Here is an 18,755-nt window from a genome sequence, read left to right on the forward strand (position 1 = left end):
CTCTGGGGGTTGGGAAGATGTCATCCCCAGAGATGTTGGGTTAGTTATCTGTAAAGTTGGAAGGGGAGTCTCATTGAATACTTTTGCTTCTTCAATTGATTGTAGTGGGAATAAGGATAATCCTAACATTTTCAGATCTCTTATGTGTGCCCAATTTAATTCAGCTATTATTGTGGATTGCACTTGGAGTACCATCCTGTAGTTGTTGACAGGAGGAATACCTGAGGCATAAATGAGCAATTTAAGCTCTTACCTCCATTTATTTCAGGAGTTCTAATCCAGCCTAAGATGCTCGAGATCTGTGAAGAGTCAACAGATTCATCATTGGGAGAATTGACATCTTGTTGCAGTATTTGGTCTTTTTCGACCATGGGGGGGGGGGAGAACACCCTCAGGTAGGTAAACCTTCATTGAAGTGTTGGAAGGGTCAAAGTTAGATTTTTTTTCATACACTCCTTCCCAGGAGCAACCTCGTTAAATAGTTGGTAGTTCTGCTTAAGTGTAGGTTCAGATGAATTTTCCTGTCAGGTGGGAGCTAAAATGTTTTTGTCGGCCCCCGCTTTTCCATAGTGTGTTTTCTATCTGTAAGTGTCGTCCATCCCCCAGTAGCACTGTTTGAACCTTCAACACCTTCGTTATTCACAGCGTTGGTTCTTTTATTTGATATAGGTTTATAATATGTAGATAACAATGATTGCTGTGGGGTAGTGAGAGAAGATGCAAACTCAGTTTATCCCGTTGCATTTGTTAGATGTTTTCCCCTAGGTCTACACGTGTGGCACTGCAGCTGTAGAGCTAGTCTACTTTCAGGGGTAAGCTCCTCAGCATTAATCCCTAGGTCTGTTGAAACCGTATTCAAGGGATTAGTCAGGGCAGCATCCCTCACGGGCTTGTGTTCCTTCGGGTTTAAAGTATCATTGCTCATTTCAGATTTTTTGCTTTTGGGTTCCTTTTTTTGTTTATTATAATTAATTTCTGCCTCCGCTTGTGCAGCCTTTCGCAAATTGGGTCTATTCATTGCGCAAGTATATAGCCTTTTTTCTTTGCGCGAGGCAAAATGTTTTTGATGTGTAGTCTTGTAGATGTCATCAGACGGCATTTCACATGCTGCTGGAAACTTTTTGTTAGGGGTCTCCTCATCCAGAATAACTAAGAGCCGATGGGCTGTCGGGATGATTAAGGTTGGTTTCGGGAGGTAAGTAATCCTGTTGTGCGTCTAGTGCACTCGGTTCTCCCTCATTTAGTTGGTTGAAAAATAGCAATTGATACATTTTTTCTGCATGGTTCCAAACCATCTGGCAGAGTTGGGCATGAGTAAAAATTTGGATTACCTCACTGGTTTTAGGTACATTTACTGTTTGTGCAAATGACTGAGGGAATGCAAAAGCTGGGGGTCTCTCTAGAGAGTTGTGTGCAGACTCAGTTGATAGAATAGGTGTATCAGTTTGTGTGGCCGTAGAATGATAATGGATAGTAGGTGGAGGAGGTGAAATGCAGCCTCCTTTTTTATAGTACTCAGCAAAGATAAATCCCTCCAATTTATTTAATTTGGAGAGCATCACTGATTGCTGATTTGATGTCGCGAAGCTCGTAGTGAGTATAGTCATTTCCACGATCTAAACAAGTTGAGTATTCTCGAGATTACAGGGTAAAATGTTTCAAATATTTGCAAATCTTCTGCTAATGTAGTGGGATTGAACTGTGGGACTGAGTTGTGTTCTTCATTAGTGGGGATGGGAGGTATGCAAGTTTCGGCCTCAGAAGAGCATGCATGAGCAACACTGTTCTCCAGCATCTCCTCTTTATCCACACTGATTGGTAATAAATTATTAGCCGTTAGTTCCACCTCACAATCGGATGGATACGCTGCAAAGGTAGATATAAATTTGTCTTTGCAATGAAGGTGCACTTTATCTTTGCGGCCCGGACGGGCTGTAACCGGAGTTGAAGGTCCGGCAGAGAGTAGCACCCTTTTTTCTAATTCTAATAGCACTGCAGGGGCCAAAGATGTATCTTCTATAGCTCCTAGACTAATGGTGTCATCTGTTTCACGTATATTTAGGAAACTTTTCTTTGAATTGATTCCGGAGGTATTTTCATTTGCCTTTCCCTCGGAAGCCATTGCCACATCTCCCTGCCGCTTAGATGTCAAGTTGAATGGCAAGCATTCATGTGCAAATTCTGAGTCTTAACAAGTAGTTTCATCAAGGAAATTGTCATCAGGTAAAGACTTGTTTCTGTGAAAGCGCGTTGGTATTCTGTGGATAATGCCATACTCTTGAGAGTCCAAACAAGACTTTTCACTGTGTGAATCAATCTTACGGAGTTTGCTTGTAGCTTTAATTTCAATATGGCCACTACGAAGACATGCAGCCATCACACTCGTCAATAAACGTGACACGTCACGCGTCCCTTTCTCTCTGATATTAGTTAGTAAAAAGTACAGCTCTTTGAAAGGTTATACTTGAAAATGTTGCCGTACAATTTAAGCTTACCCAGAGTTTTCCTGTAAAGAAAGTATCTCTCTAGTGCACGCCCAACCGAACAGCCCAACAGCCAAGTACTTTGGTGGTACTCCTGGTGCGTGCGCACGCACCGTAATAATATGGGATGCTGGGAAGGGCGGCGTGACAACGCTACGTAGAGCAAAGTAACCTAAGTTAAGAAAGCAGAGTGTTTCAAAGTTCGGGCACAGTCCAAGTCCTTAAAGTAAGGACTTAAAGTTTGTGGCAGATGGAGAAAGAGGGATTTACTTGAATGTCCAGTTAGTTGCGTGTTTCTGTTGTAGAGTCGCTTCTCCTTGCGCATTCAGTCAGCACGCGATCTTGAAACGCTGGAAATGTTGATTCAGCGAGAAGATCTTCGGCACAGCCCAACAGCCAAGTACTTCGGTGGTACTTCTGGTGATTAGTGATTAACTCGAACCATGCCATAATGCCTTGCAATGGTATGCACTGCTGACACTGACACAGATGGATGCTAATGGGGGCGCGTTTGATATGCGCAGATGTTTGAATACCTTGGTGAGTAGCATGCGCTTGCAGGTATCTTGCTCACTGCGCAACAGGGGACTGCAGAGCCCATGCTGCACAAGTTAGTCAGATTGTGACCAGCATGCTGCTCTGCTCAGATTATGTGCTCGGATCTCTGTGCAGAGCCATAGGTATTGCTGCTTAAGCCTTCCCTCATGTGATATGGTCGTCTCTGGCTCCTAGACTGGATCTGGCTGAGGTGCCAATAGCTAGACTGCCTGATGCTGAGTGAGTGAATTGGGCCTTGAGTAGTGCCATCTTAGAATGCACAGTGAAAGAAACGTACATAGAATGGCCTTTATGTCACAGTGACGCACCGTACATAGAATGGCGTTTCTGTCACAGTGATGCACCAGAGGCTCCTTCCTCGCAAACAACTTTGTTGTCGATACTGATTGGGGCCCTAATGAGACCTTCATCTCAGACTGTTCCATCCACAGTAGGGTATGATGATTTGACCAGACCGTTCCTGCAGATGAGAGTTTTGTTGATGGCCTCATCATGGACGGGGGTTTCGTGTACATCTCTGCCATTGCCTGCTCTCCTCGCAGACAGGCTGGGTGGCAGCAACTAGTTTAATGTAGTGGCTGTGAATAGCAGTCAAACTCCCGTGGGCTAAGGATTCGATCCATGCTTTTCGATAGCAGAGAAGGACTTTGAAGTGGAAACGTAACCTTAAAGCTGTGGTTTGCTTTTTCAAGGGTTTTGTCCTGTAACACTGATAGGACAGATGTTTTTCCCTGCTCCTTTCCCCGCCGCCCCATCTGTCTTTGTTCCACTGAGTATGCAGTCTACCTGACAGTATAAAGTCTTGTGCTTGGATCTGCCCCAAGCTGCATGGGCCATCCTAATGGACTCCACCCCAGATTAAACTATAAACCATATTCAGGAAGAGAAGGAGCTCCATGCAACTGTCTAGGTGTTTGAGGGGAAAGTTTGGCATATGGAGCATTCCTATAGTATATAGGTGGTTAAAAGCAATCAACCTGCAGAACCTTCAGGAAAGCCTTTTTCTGGATGCATGCCTTATGGTGCTGGAAGGGAGACTTCAGTCTTACCGATCCCAGCTCGCACCCAAAACACTCACACGATGTAACTTCACTTAATGATAATGGTGGCGACATATTCTCAACCAATTCTGAGATACATCCTTGGCAATTAAAGTTCTAATGGAAGAACCTGACATAAATGAAGAAGTGGCATTTTTCTTCATAGCAACATTTTGGGTCCAAACCTAGACAAGCAATCCACCAAGGTTGGAAAAGTGTTCACTGTTAGGAACAGCATTGTGGATTAATATGTACGGATCGATTTGGTAAATTACAGTAAATTCGCTATTTCAGATTTTTTATATTGGCACCATTCTCCATGGTGGATACGGCATTCAAGAAAGAACGTAGCTCGAAGCTGTAAGGGAGTCTTAACTAGATGGAACTCTTCTGAAGTCAAAACATTAGAGAAGAAAACAGTACAGAGAAAGAAATCACTGGAACGTTCAGATGGAGCATGGTTGTCTGATTGCTCATAAGTGCTCCACTAGCCCCTCTAACCCACACTTAGCAGATACACCTTATACTCCCAACATACACAAAGTCAAATATTCATATTTAACGAAACTGTGTGCAAAGCGGCTTAGTGGGAAACATCATAAACATTAAAATGACGATTGCACTTACCTCACGCTTAACTTTGTCGCTTTCGATTTGATGGATTTGTTCCCGCAGGTCATTTGACATTGTGATTAATTCTTTATTTCTATCTTCCACCATGCTTACTTTTTTTTCAGTGTCATCCCGAAGTTTACTGAAGATTTCGCTGAAGCGGTCCTGGGTCTCATTCACAGCTTTCTCTTTCAAGATACCTTTGTTCTGCACATCTTCCAGCTGTTGGCGCAGTAGCATATTTTCACTATGTACCTGCGCCAATCTCTCCTGCAAAGTCTCCTGCTTTACTGCACTTTTGCTAACTTGGTCTTTCTCGATTTGAAGTGTACGCTCAAGTTCTTTTGCTCTGCACTGTGTCTGATTCAAGTCCCTTTGAGTACTTTCTAAAAGAAGTGTTTTTTCCCGTAGGGAGAGAGTTATACGATGAAGTTCATTCTCCAAGCTATTAGCCTTGGCCTCAGCTTTGGTGAGCTGCTGGGACAGGTTATTGTGGGCCTCTCGAACATTGGCCAGGTCATAGTTTAGTTTATCTTGTGAGCGAAGCCAGTCATCACGCTCCCTCTGGAAAGTGCGTTCCCCGTCGCTTTTTGATGCTCGACTATGTTCGAGTTCTTGAATAGCTGAGGCTAAACGGCAGCGGATGGATTCTAATTCTGTCTCCAGTCTCTCTTTGCTTTGTTTCTCCTGCTCTACTTTGGAGGCCAGCAATGCTGACTCTGCCTTCATAGCATTGAACTGGCCGCTATACTGGAAAACTGTCTGGGTCAGTGCTTCCTCGTTTAATTTTAAGTCCCTTCGAAGATCTTCGAGTCTTTCCTTCAAGGCTTCATTTTCCTCTATAGTTTTTCCTTCCTCCTCTTGGTTGCGAGTTCGTACATGGTCTAGTTCCAGTTTGAGAACACTGATTTCTTCTTGCAGCGAGTGATTTCTGTGTGACAATTCTTTTTCTCGTTCACCAATTTCGGACGTCTGGGTTAGTGTCTTGGAAAACAGAAAAAAAATGATTTAGCTGAACATTATCATTTGTTTTGTCCTCCAAAAATGAAAACCCATCACATTAGTATACAAGACTGTCCACTAATTGTTTAGCATATTGGGTGCTAAAAGTTGACCTCACTCTCAAACATTAAGGCTGCTTTCTGATAGTTCAACATTATTATATTCAAACCAACAAATAACATTCTTTTAGTATTAAACCACCTGAAGATTCTAGGTTAATTTTGTCCGGATTAGATGTATGTTTAAAATGATGTACTAAGTTCTGTGTGGCACCTTTTACAAAAACAATAAAAGAATGGTAAACATATAGTCTTTACAAAGTGGTTTTGAAAAAGTGTGTCATTTTAACATTATAGAAATAATCTGCCAAAGAAAAAATGAACAGACGAATTCAGAATTTGAATACAAGATTCCATGACAATTGAAAAAACAAAGAAATCGCTATTACAATGGAGGGCAAGAATGTTTTGAAATATCGCCACATGTAAATATACAGTAATGTGCAACCCCCTTGTTATGTTTTTCCAGGTGCTACCTTTATAATTCAAATGGAGACAGTTTTAGTAGTGCGACAGATGTATTACCACGTCTGGAAGCCCCTCTGCCCATATCTCTAGGGAAATGGAGGGGTTGCTGTTTGCCAAAGGGGATAGGAGGTGCAGGGCCAAAACCAACCTTCTACCCATGCTAGAGGGAGGCAAAGGCTGTGGCACTGCCAGACCCAAAGACTTTGCAAGAGGTTGTCTCCCTTATCTCCAAATAGGATACGGCCATCAAAAGGCATATCAAGGAGCTATACCTGCACATCCTGTGCGAACGCGGAGAACCACATCCAGGAGTGCCGTCCTCGCCACCGTGCCCGTAACCATCTCCTGTCTGTGAGGCTTTGTGGGGCTCTGGGAACACTCGGGTACCTTTACGGCTGGAGTTTGGGAAGCAGGCATTGGGGAAACTACATTTCCCAAAAATCCTGGTGGCAACGAGGCTGGCACACGTACTGCCAGAGACTCCTATAAGATCTCCCTGATAGTGCCGGGTTGCTGGTAATGTTTTATTGGCACGGGCAGGATGCGGTGGGACCAGTGAGCGACTTCCAGAAGCAGGTTTGCAGAGGAGCACGAGCGGAGCATTTATCAGGCTGAGAGGGGAACAACGGCGATGCGAGTGTCACAATGCTTTCCTTCTGGGAGACACTTTCCCAAATGCTCACATTTGACTCTGCCGGACTACGGAACACTCAGGAAAGCCGCTACGGCTCCCCGAGCATAAGATAAGTGAACTCTGATTTGAATACAACATTTCATCTTTGACTGATGATTATGCATGTGATTCGGTCCGGCCGCTGTGATTTAAAAAATGCGGCCCTGAGATTAAGAACAATTCAGCACGACTTAACGCTGGCAAGGCAAAAGGAAGTTGGAATACGAATTACCATAAATTATCAAATAGAGGGAGTAGTAAGGACGCAGCAGGTGCCTGGTTTATAGTCCCATAAAACCAATAAAGGGACATTGTATGTCAGCATTTCATTGTGTTTATGTTATATGTTGTGTTGCATGTGCAAAGCAGATATATTCACGATGTGGGTGCAAAGCATGAACCTCCTGAGTTTTACATGCTTTTGTTTGTAGCATTCATGCCTTATATGTTGGAGGACATAGGTTTAGTGTCTGCAGTGTGTTTAGAGCAGGAGCATTTGCACCTTCAGGGGTATCAGGCTATGCAGAGTTTTTCCTTTCCTTGTGCTTCCCCCTACCTATCCAATCATGTACCCTAACCCTCTTTCTGGTTTCCCTAAAACCCCCATACCTATCCACACCTTCTACAAAATCCACTTCACCCCATTGACTGCTTCATGGGTACCTATTATGCAGAACCAGAAACCCTGAGCCACCCAAGGCGGGAGGGTCGTACTCCATTCAGCATCCGTGGTTACGGATGGGGTATGCATTCCCCCTGTGCATGACAGTCATGTCTAGCCTTGACTGTAGTATCTGTTGGGATGCTTTTTTTATCCATCTTGAATAAAAATCTCAAAGGCCTCTCTCACAGTTCTATCAGGAATTCCTTTGGTTGCACTGGAGACTGCCGGGCAAAGGAAAATGTTGCTAGGGCACAGGAAGCATTTGCTGCGCTAAGGGCAAGATTGCCTGAGGCAAAAGCCTTCTTGGTTGTGTAGGGTAGTCATGGTATCACAAGTATGACACTGATACAAAAGACACAATTTGTAAAATCTTAATTAACTTTGTGAGGTTTGGAGAACCTTATTCCCTGCTGTTTTCTTTATTTGATGGTCGAGACGACTCTCGACCATCAAATAAAGAAAACAGCCTTACTCGTGTCTGTCAAATCAAAATGGCCTATGCTAATAAAACCTAATGCCTGCCCTATCTCTTATACAGAAAACTGTGTAAAGAAGGTATGTATATAAAAGGAAAATCAGTGTTCGACAAAGAATAAATGTCGCTGAATCAGCTCTCTTCCCCACGTTTAGACAGCAGGGAATAAGGTAGTCTCTATAGGCAGGATGAGACACTCTGGCTGGGGCTTGAACACTGAAACAGTTCCGAACGTGGATCGATGCCCGTCTGGCCTTCCACGTTAAGGGCCCCTGTTCCAGTCTTCCCCAAATAATGAACAAAAAAGTTCACACCAGTCCCCTTCTGTCGGGCTCAGACCTCTTCAAAGAAAACAAAAGTTCAATGTTGGTCCCCCCCGTGCCGTGCTCAGACCACTTTTAGGATGTCAAAGACTTTTGAAAATGCAGGGCTTCAAGTCACTGCAGGACCACTTCGACTCAGATTTCCTCGATTAGCTTTTCCTCTCTCCTTCTATATGGGTTAGCTTCGTTCACTTTCGCTTTGAGCGGGCTACTCCTTTTTGCCTCACCACTCCATTGCTTAGCATCGCTGATACCATAGCTGTTCTTGCTTTAAAGTTCATTCGCAGGTCTGCCTTTTCTCGCGTCTCATTCACACTCGTGCAGCCTTCACTTGCAATATATTGTTGCAAACTTCAATCTTTCTTAGCATACAACAGTCTCTCACTGGCAAACTCAGTGGCTGTGTGCGGTTCTCTCTTGCTTTTTCGATTTCCAATTTACAAGTCAAGGTTAACACCATAGGCTTGGCCTCGCCTCCCCAACTCTCGTTCACCCGGGAGAGTCGCTGGTGTCCTTGAAACACAATGCAGGCTTCGATATTAGGATCGGCCTTCCCCATGTGTCTTTCGCAGCCTTGTGGAGGCAACAACCTCCTCTAGGGAACTCTTGGTGTTTTTAGCCCGCTGCTCTTGTCCCTTGGTCCGTCACTCTGCTCCAGTAGGTTCACATTCGCCCTGGTAGTTCTGCTCGTACTCGTATTCCACCTTGCTCAACTTGTGTGTCTCTAGGTTCCGCCTTTTATCTGTGTGAGGAGAGCTAATTGGAATTAGGTGTATGCACTAAGTCAAGTGCCTGAATTTGCCTGGACCGATTATAGTGGGACATGTCCAGGATGATGTATAGGAGTTAGTCTTGGTGCTCTCAGTCGCCCTCTTCCTCTGCCTAGTGTTTGTGCAGAAAGGTGGGGGTGGAGGGAGGAAAGAGTTGGGTCATCAGATCCTACAAAATAGGAGGGGTTGGATGTACAAAAAAGGGGGCAATACTGCGTCTCACCATCGGCTGCCTCACCCTCACTCCCCAAAGACCCCTCAACCCAGGTGATCCTCCCGCACTGGTTCACCCCCAGGGTCTGGATCCAAAGGCAGTGGCCGTGCTCTGGCCACCTGAAAGAGATCGATCCCCAGGGACTAGCGGGTGAGACACCCTCTGGTTTCTCACAGTTGGCAGTCGCTGCCTGCCCTACCAGGCTCTCAGGAGAGGTGTAGGTGGACAAAAAGGCTGGGCCGGGTCTGAAGGCGCAGAGTGGGGTTTCTTTATTAGGTCCCGGTCAACTGTAGGGATGGTGGCAGGATGTTCCCAGGCTTCTAGTACCGCAGCCTCTACTAGAAGGTTAAAAGGTAGAAAGTTCTCCTTCCTAGGTCCTTAAATTCAAAATGAACTATTGGCCTGGAAGTGGCTGACAAGCACAGTGTCTCCACCACCTTGGCCACCGGCCATTGGAAGGAAGCCTGTGGCGTCCCCGGAGTCAGCAACGGAAAATGGTCAACTTCAGGGATGCATCCAGATCACTAAACTCGTGCAAGTCAGAAGCAAGCTCCAACAGTACTCCCCCCCCCCACCCCCTCACCATAGAACACTTCTGGAAAGTCCTTCAGTTATCTGGGGCACAGGAGCTCTATCCCAAAATGAAGAGGAATACCTTCTTCATTGAAGACTTCTCCCATCTTTGAAATGAGCACCCCTTCGGAGTGGGGCATGCTCCAGGGGTCCTGATGGCGCAGAGACCTTGGCGAAGATGTCATGCATCTTTAACGTGAAAGTTTCCCATTTTTAGGTTTGTAAATTTAAAAAAAATGTGTTTCTTGCCATAAGTCACATTTTCCCCAACTCCTTTTAATTAGTTAGGAAAATGTGGCTCATGGCAGCATATACGTTTTCCTAATTTACTAACCTAAAATTAGAGGCTGTCATTGCAAAAACTTTTTTTTGTTCGGCACACTGCAAAGAACATGTGATTTCACACCAAATTTCCTCTTTCATACGTGGCTTCTCATTGCAATGCGCATCACACAGGTTTTCATTTCATACAAAATAATGGCCACTGCATATGTGTTCCTACAAAATATTACCTCTTCTCTTTTAACAATCATTTTCTTTTTTTCCTCCTCCTCTTTCTGCTTCCACAGGTGGCTATTCAAGAGGCCCTCTTGCAGAACTCGGGCACTGCGCTCTTGCGAAAGCAATCTCTGTCCTTCACTGCGTTCTTCTTCAACCTGACAATGAGTTCAAAATATTTTATACATTAATGTCTCTTTCTGCTACAAAATATTTTGCAACACATTTAAACAAAGTTATCAGATTTTGAAGATAGACTCTGTAGCAGAACCGATAAATCTAGCAATGGTATAACACCGACAACTGACATTGTGCAAACTAGATGGTTCAGAATAACCAACAGCAGTTTATATCGCAGAAGTGTTTCATAGATGCATTCCAGAATTTAAAAACGTTCACAAAACGTCAGGTGGGTAGTCTGGAAAGACAACTGGGTATAAAAGTGTTTGAGAACCAACCTAAATGGTGCACATGGTGTTCAGTTGTCCCACTGACTGGGACTAAGCTATGAGCGCACAGATTACCATTACATTTAACCATTATAAAGGCCAGAGAGAGACAGTGAGAAAGACGCAGATTATTTATTATTAGTAGTATTATTAGGGTATTTATGGAGTGCAGCCCTAGCTTTGGAAAGCAACAGAACGCTTTACAAGTCATACAGAGAAGTACACAGTGAGGGAAGCAGAAAAAAAGGGAGCAGGGAGTTAACATGGGAGGGTGGGGCGGGGAATTGGTAGCAAGGGATCTACAAGCAACCAGGGAGGAGACAGTGGGGAGCAGATCACCGAGTCTTGGGTAGAGTGGGGAGTGCAGGGTGTGTGGACCTAGGTGTTAGGGAGGAGCCACTCCTTGAGGAAGGTGGTCTTGAGTGGTGGCAGAGAGACAGAGAGCGATAAAGGGACTCTGAACCATAGATGAAGACTTTTGTTAAAATATCCATTGGAAGAGGGATTCAACTTTGTATCTTCCTAGCATTTGTCAGCAGTAGTTATGTGTTAGGACAGAATTCCATATTGGGGTTCTGGAGTCTCATTTTATGGAACCACTAGTCTTTTAGCATTTTCCTTCTGTAGTCTCTGGAGGGTTTCTACTTTATGTTGGTGGTAAGAGGGACCTCTGATGTAGTCCCCCTGCCACTACATCCCTTTTTCCATACTTATGGTATATGAAATTGGGTCCTCCATAAGGTTTCCCATCCCAGGGGTGTCTGTCAGGCACTCCATTTTTGCCCTAGGATGATTGTATCACCGTACAACAGTTGGAGTGGTTGGCTGGTGGCAGCTAATATGTAGTGTTGGCATCACCAGGGTTGCAAGCTGATTTACTGCATTAGTAGTCCAATGCACCTTAATGGTAGCCATTGGGGTACTAATGTTTTTTTTTAAATCCTACTCTAGCCATTCAGTAGCCATTCAGTGCACTCCTCAAATCATTTTAACTCTGAAGTGCTACTACTTCAACCTAAAGATTTTGCAGACAATTCTCCCGCCTAGAGCAGGCGTTGCCGTGATTCCAATTACTTCTCTAACAGTCTTAGGTTTAACTTAATTGCCTTCAACAGGTACAGGATGTAGTCTGCTGCCAAGGACAATCATGTTCCCATTTCCTTGTAACGCCTAAGGAGATCAAAGACAAGAGAAACTCAGCAACTTAACGTGCTTTACTAGGGGACAGTTTGGGGGAAACATAATAAACAGGGTAGGAATAAAGGGACACTGAAATATCAGTATTTGTCCAAAGGCGCTGACTTCTTTAAAGTTTTGGGCGGAAAAAAATATAAAATGGCTCCTCCCTAGCCCCAAGTGGTTCCTGGGATTTCCTTTATAGGAAAGGTTTTTGTAACAAGAGAAAAGTCTTATGAAAAAAAGTCTCTGGGTTCAGGATCTACGTTCTCCTAAATTCTTTGCAGATTCCAAGCGAGCACTGCTTTTATGGTAACAGCATCTCTTTCATTCTCCTTCTCTTCTGTGACCGGGTCTTACTAGACCGTTCTCTGTTGCCTTTCGCTAGGCCGCCAACGCCCCTGTCTGCACCTCGAGACGGTTTCTTTCTGTGCAATCGTCGTCTTCCATATCAGAGAAAATGGCTCTGGTTAGTGAACAAAGCACCTCCCAGTATCCTGATGTGGACAGGGGAGCTTGACAGGATGCAACAGTAGCCAACTACTCTCCCTAGGGCTCCTCTTCCTTAGGCTTCAGTCCCTGGGCTTAGCATGCTACTCGCGATGATTTCCTTTGTTCCACGCCCCTGCCCATTTAAGTCAACAAGGTCTGATTCATCTATTCATACTTATCTGTCCAAAGTGTCAGTTACTCAATCTTTCTATAAACTATCTATCGTTTCAGGTTCTCTCTTTTCATAACAATCACTCATCTTTATAATGTTCGTTTCACTTCCCATTCTGCCACCTTCACCCCTTTGAACCATGTTCCTCTCTGAGTCTTCAATTTCAAGGTCACTATAATCTCTGCCACCTTCATCCCTTTGGATACTATTCCCAACACTCTCCAGGTCTCACCTCTTTCTCTGACCTTCTTGCTCTTTGGGCACTACAGTCACAGTTCCCCAAATCACTCCTTTCAGTAGTAGTGTCACTACTCTCCAAGTCTTCAGGTCTCTCTTTCCCACTGCAGATTTACATGGGATTCTTCACCAATGCAGGAAGGCTGAGCATATAGGCACTGCAATTCTTTGGGAATGCAGTTCTTGGATTCCCTTTAAGGGGGGCAGGAGTGTCCCTGGTGGAAATGTGACTATCCCCTGCTACGAGACAGACACTTAGTGGGGTGACCAGAATGGCATCCCCAATACCACACCAGGGCACATCATCTCTTTGCTTGAGGTGGCACCAAGTGCCCTTGGGCCCCACTGGAGGTTCCCAGAGTAAGGCTGGACACTTTGTCAAAACTTCTTCGTGAACTACTCTTCAATTTCACAGTGCTCTGTAAAGCATATCCTGATCCATGCTCACATGACGTCTTGAGTGACACCTGCCTCCACCAATCTCAGTTACGGGAGGGAAATGCAAACACATATTCAGAGTGTCAAACATACTCATGGCTAATCCGACCTTTAAATTAATTAAATGTTTTAGTAATGGAGACTGCAACATATTTGTTTATTTTCAACCATGTTCAGTATTATGGTCCCAATCTTTCCAAATTCCCCTGGAATTGTGCAGCCAAATCCTCTTTTAAAACTTCTTCCAGGTGGATATACACAACGACTTCTAAAATATTTATGTTTTCACGAACAGGACAGCACTTGCTAGGAGAAAATGTGTACCAGAGAGAAATTAAAATATGCCTACAAAGAATTAACATATTGCTATGACAACACTTCATAGTGTAACTGTTTCTTGCAAATGTATATCAGCCAAGAATGATTGGCTTAATTCAGGCAGGATTTAGAAGTTAGTCCAACCTGTTTTAAGCTGTTCCGCAGTGTTCTTAGTTCAAGCTCCAGGTTCCTTAGGTTGAGCTCAAGTTGTTGTTTCCCTTCCATCTCTTTGCAGCACTGATCTTCCTTTTTCCTCAGTTGGTCTCTGCTCTTATCATACAGCATCTCTGCACTCTTTCTCTTCTCTTCTTCTTGTTTCAAGGTGAACCTGAGATTATTAAATATTCAGTAATGCAGCCATATTTCACAAAGCAACATCTCAAAATGTTTCTCAAAAACAGGCATTGCAATTGTGACTGGCAGTGCAATAGAAGAGCACTGTTCGCATTACAGGGTACACCAATTAACTGTCCCGATCCAGACAGCACACCTGTACCATTTCTCTTCACAGCACCATCTAGTGAACATTCATCACCTTTCTTGTGGCAGCTCACTGTGGGCTAATGATCACGAACAATGAATTCACTATAATTGCACCACAAATGTACAGGAGGTTTGTGAAGACTTTTCCAAGATGTGCTGTTAAAGGCAACTAAACAATCAGATGTAAACCTGTTTGGTTAGACAAAGTCAAAATGTTTATCCCAGAGTCTAGAAGAAGGCAAATTTAATTCAGTCATATGAATATCAATACAAAGGCTTGGGGTTGGGGACACATTTCATATTGCTCCCCCATCCCTCATCGATATTGTTCCAGTGGTTTCGAGGAGTCATAGGGGCACACAATTGCACATGTGCAGCTTTTCTGCTTAATTAAAAAAGCCATAAATAGCTAATAAATGTATAGTATTGGAGTGCACAGCTCACGGAGTCTGCCTTACTGTTCAGTCCACGCATACTTTGACAGAGTTTGGATAGAACTAAGTGTCAATGGCCCAGTTCATCAACTCGGGTGGCCTCTCAGAACCCCACAAAAGGCTAGATCTGAAAATCCATCCGAACAGTGAGGAATAGGAAAACTCTTGATTCCAAGAGACCCAGTGGATTTCAAAGAATGGTATTGAAATTGTCACTCCAATACAATTTTTTCCTGTCAAGCAACTGCATTCATATTTGTGGAATGTATGTAAACTATGTTGGATCCTAGATTAACTTTTACATTTCGCTAGTGTTGTTTATAGGTATCAATGTATTTAAGAATATCATAAAATGTTTTTCATCCCTTGGAATACATTATTACATTACTAACAGATTTATCATGCAATTTACTTGTGGGTATAAGTATTTCTAAGATCTTTGATTAAGACTAGTTGTGTTTTTTTCTTCCCCGAATGACAAATAGGTGTACTATCCAGACAGTGGGGGAGGGCGTGGTGATCCTGGGTTATACATTATTTTGTGTGGTGTTGGTTTTGTATAAAACTTGCAGGTCCACTAAGGTTGGCGTTGGGAAAGATTTGTTTTTGCAACTTTCCCTGCATAGTTTCCTATAGAACCCCATTCGTTTTGCTGTTTTTATCCTGTCCTCACTTTTTGAAGGGAAGTGAGCTTCACTTCTCTCTTAGATATCTTACAAAGCGGTTAGCAATGGAGGGGGACCGATGGTGACCCATTTCTCTATTGGGGTTTGTGTCCCCTAGGGGGAGTAATCTCTGGAGGGATCCCACTTATCCTGTCCCCTAGCAGGTTTTAAGCATACAGGCTGTTAGGACAGGTTTTCTGAAGTCCAAAAGGGCTTAGTAAAACTATTCAACTGAGAGCTTACCAAACTCCACTCTTAGTATAAGGCTGTACCACCTGAGTATATGGTAGGCTAGACAGAGCAGCCAGGCTTATCTCAGGAGGGAGAGAGGGCTGTAGAATCACTTAGTCACCAGCGTGAGTCCAAAAAGACCGCCACTGGTTTACACAGATTAAATAGCCCACATGACCAAGTGGGAGTGCAGTCACATGCAGTGCGTCTGACGTGGTCTGCGCGTTATGTTGGAGGTTACAGAAAAGAAAACTGGTCCAAAGGTATGCGAAGAGGGCAGCCATCATCTAATAGTCAAAAATGACACTTAACCTAGACCATTGCATACATGTATCACATCTAGGTGGAAAACTATAACAAAATGGGCCCAAACCCTGCAACACTGGAGGTCGTTTCATTGTGCACCAAAAGGTGAAACACCATAGCAAACAACATCTTTCTGCTGACTAAATCAAATAAATACAAACTTGGTGAAAAAAAGCATTAGCAACATAATTAGCATGAATATATATAGATACAGAAATCAAGAAGCATAAGTCTATTCGATTTTGAAAACAATGTCTGCATGTGCTCCTCATCTCGTCTAATTCAAGTGTACCTGGAGGTACAGTGCCTGTGCTAAACGCTAGATACAATATTCCAGAATACATGTTGATAAGAATGTGAATGATTATACAAACATTCAGTGCTACGCTAAAAAACAAAGTATCATATTGATGGTGATACCACAATCCGAATACTAAATGGCATACATGATGAGGATACCAGATCTTAGAATATACTGTCTGCACGTGGGCAATACAGGTCTAGGTACACGTCCATTCCAGTCCCCATGTGCTAAGAACAATGATCAATTAAACCATAACAGCATTCAGAGAGATGTTAGCAGTCTTCTATACATGAATCAATGGATATCCCGGAGTATAACATAATACCTAACATAGGGTACATTAATGCAGTGGTACAACTTATAATGGTCATAAAAATGGTACACAATAAATGTGTTAACATTTCGCTACTCAGGCTCGATCGAAACAGTCATACTCGAAAAAAAAAAGTGGCAACCACCTGTATGCGATCAAATGAAGCAATTAAGACAAAAATCTTCATTAAGACCTCTAGGTTGAACTGTATCTAGTTTATGAATCCAATACATCTCCATCATGAGTTTTGGTGCGTAATAGGTTTAGGCTTACGTAGGACAAGGGGGAATGGTGTCAACTGTATGAGTGATAGTTTTGTTAAATTGGTTGACTAGGATGGCTGGGTCTCACAGATGTGGGTCAACTAGTTGAAGCTCTCCAAGCAGTGGTTAGCTTACAAGAGCTGCGTGCTAGAGTTGGAGGCAGGGGTGGGGCGGTTTGGTGATGGGAATGGTGAAGGAAATGCAGTGGTGGTCTGTCCACGAACAGCAAAGGTTAGAGAGAATGAAGGGCTGGTAGTTGAGGTCTACTAGCCAGTCCAAAATGCAGCCTATGTTGTATGAGCCCTAGGGCAATGATGGAGTTTGCTAGAGACAAGGCACTGGAGTCTTCATCATTTTGTCCTAGGTTTAGGTCGCTGAACAGAAAAAGTTTCGAAGTGGGGTTAGTTAGTGAGTAGAACATGTAAGAGCTCCTCTTCGAAAGAGAGTGGCGGGCCGGGCGTCTGATACATGAGGTGCATTGTGATGGTGGAGGTGTGAGAGAGAGCTAATTTGGTTGAAAGTATGTCACAATTGGGTATAGGGATAGTGCTGCGTGCTCTGATGGGGAGGGTTGATCTTGGGTAGGACAGGTGAAGCAGTGCTGGATGGAGTCGGATTAGGGTCCATGTGTAGTGCGTTGGTGAATTGTGTCGAAAATGGGGATGTCAGGAGGGGTACTGCACGCACGTAGCTTGGAATTCCTAGGTGGGAGTGAGATAGGAAGGGATTTGGAGGTGCAGGGGGGTGAGGTTCTCATGCCAAGGTGCGCTAGCCTTAGGAAGCCATGGCACGGGGCAAGAGACATTTCCTCTGCGGGTAGGCCTGGTATGATGTTCTGAGGCTAGCGGCAGTGGGGAAGGGACCAGGGGCCCAATTAGCAGTAGTGGCACGGGGCCCCTGGAGTGAGAAAGGGGTGGGTGGGATAGTGCAGAGAGTAGGAAGTAATTTGGGCAGAAATAGAGTTGCAATGTACGGGGAGGCAGATTTCAGCACATACCTTGGATGCTGGTAATGCTAGTGGCTATCCCAGCGCGGACAGGCCCAGACGGGCAGTTTAGGGCTTTGAAGCAGGCCTTCGAATGAGGCCGGCTCCGCCAGCCAGCTTATCAAGGCAGGGTAGGCCGGCTCTGCCAGCCAGCCTATCAAAGCAGGATCATTTCCATGACCCAGCAGCCAATAGGGAGGCTTGGCTGAAGGGGCTTCGTCTCCAGCTGCTCTGCAGATTCAGGATGTTGGTGTGGCTCCGACGGAGGTCCCCGGTGGCCAGGTTTGAGTGGTGCAGACGCGCTTGAGGGGTGATGTAAATCTCTGCAGGATGGGCATCCCGGATGGGTGCAGGGCTCTGGTGATCGTGTGCCCAGGCCCAGACAGTCAGTTTAGGCCTTTGAAACAGGCCTTTGAATGCAGGGGCAGACATTATAACGAACAGTACGTGATTATCAGGCAGCAATGCAGGTACTGATCCCTATGATTACAATGGCTTTGAGAAGGGGACATGTGGCACTATTGCTTTGAGGACAAGGATCTGCTCTTGAATAAGGAAGAGGTCATAGGGTGCAATATCAATCTCTTCCAAAGTGCTACGGCTCCTTAGTTTGTGGCACGGACAATAGAAAGGGTGATAAAGGGAGGGCGGGGCTGACTCCCTTTGGCCTTGTGGAGACCTTACACCTTCTCCCTGCCTCCAGCTGCATTGACTGTCAAGAGCTGCAGACCTCGTTGTCAATCTAGAGCCAAGCACCAAACAGTGCTGCTGCTGATCTGTGTTATGCAGTCATGACAAGGCTTGAAACCCGAAGTCTTGGGAGGGAACCTGGAATAGCGTGAGAAAACTCATGGTGGTGTCCTGAAAGCAAGACCTGTGCACTCTGAGAAAAGATTCAGAGGCGTGTACGGTTCTCTACATACACCTCTGACATCCCTCCTTGCAACATGTAGCGCAAACAAGGCAAAGTGGAGGATTTAAAGCTGTTTTGTATCCCCTTCTGGCCTCTAAAAAAAGTTCAAGAACATGTGTTCACATGGGGAGAGGGCACCCATTTAACACAGGATGATTCTGAAA

At 44.5% G+C, this 18,755-nt stretch overlaps 1 protein-coding gene across 5 annotated transcripts in view; it reads right to left on the reverse strand.

Moving 5' to 3' along the window:
* ANKRD26 (ankyrin repeat domain containing 26) overlaps nt 1-18,755 on the reverse strand; it is a 915,250-nt gene that overhangs the window by 361,989 nt on the left and 534,506 nt on the right. For all 5 annotated transcript variants that reach the window (XM_069627947.1, XM_069627948.1, XM_069627949.1 and 2 more), the window contains 3 exons: nt 13,839-14,022; nt 10,427-10,570; nt 4,709-5,677 (listed from right to left, as the gene is read on the reverse strand). In XM_069627947.1, coding sequence (XP_069484048.1) covers nt 4,709-5,677; nt 10,427-10,570; nt 13,839-14,022 — 1,297 coding nt within the window. The remainder of the gene's footprint in view (nt 1-4,708; nt 5,678-10,426; nt 10,571-13,838; nt 14,023-18,755) is intronic.

The sequence above is a fragment of the Ambystoma mexicanum genome, chromosome 12 (assembly GCF_040938575.1).
Source record: "Ambystoma mexicanum isolate Mex_15411 chromosome 12, UKY_AmexF1_1, whole genome shotgun sequence".
Classification (NCBI taxonomy): Eukaryota; Metazoa; Chordata; class Amphibia; order Caudata; family Ambystomatidae; genus Ambystoma; species Ambystoma mexicanum.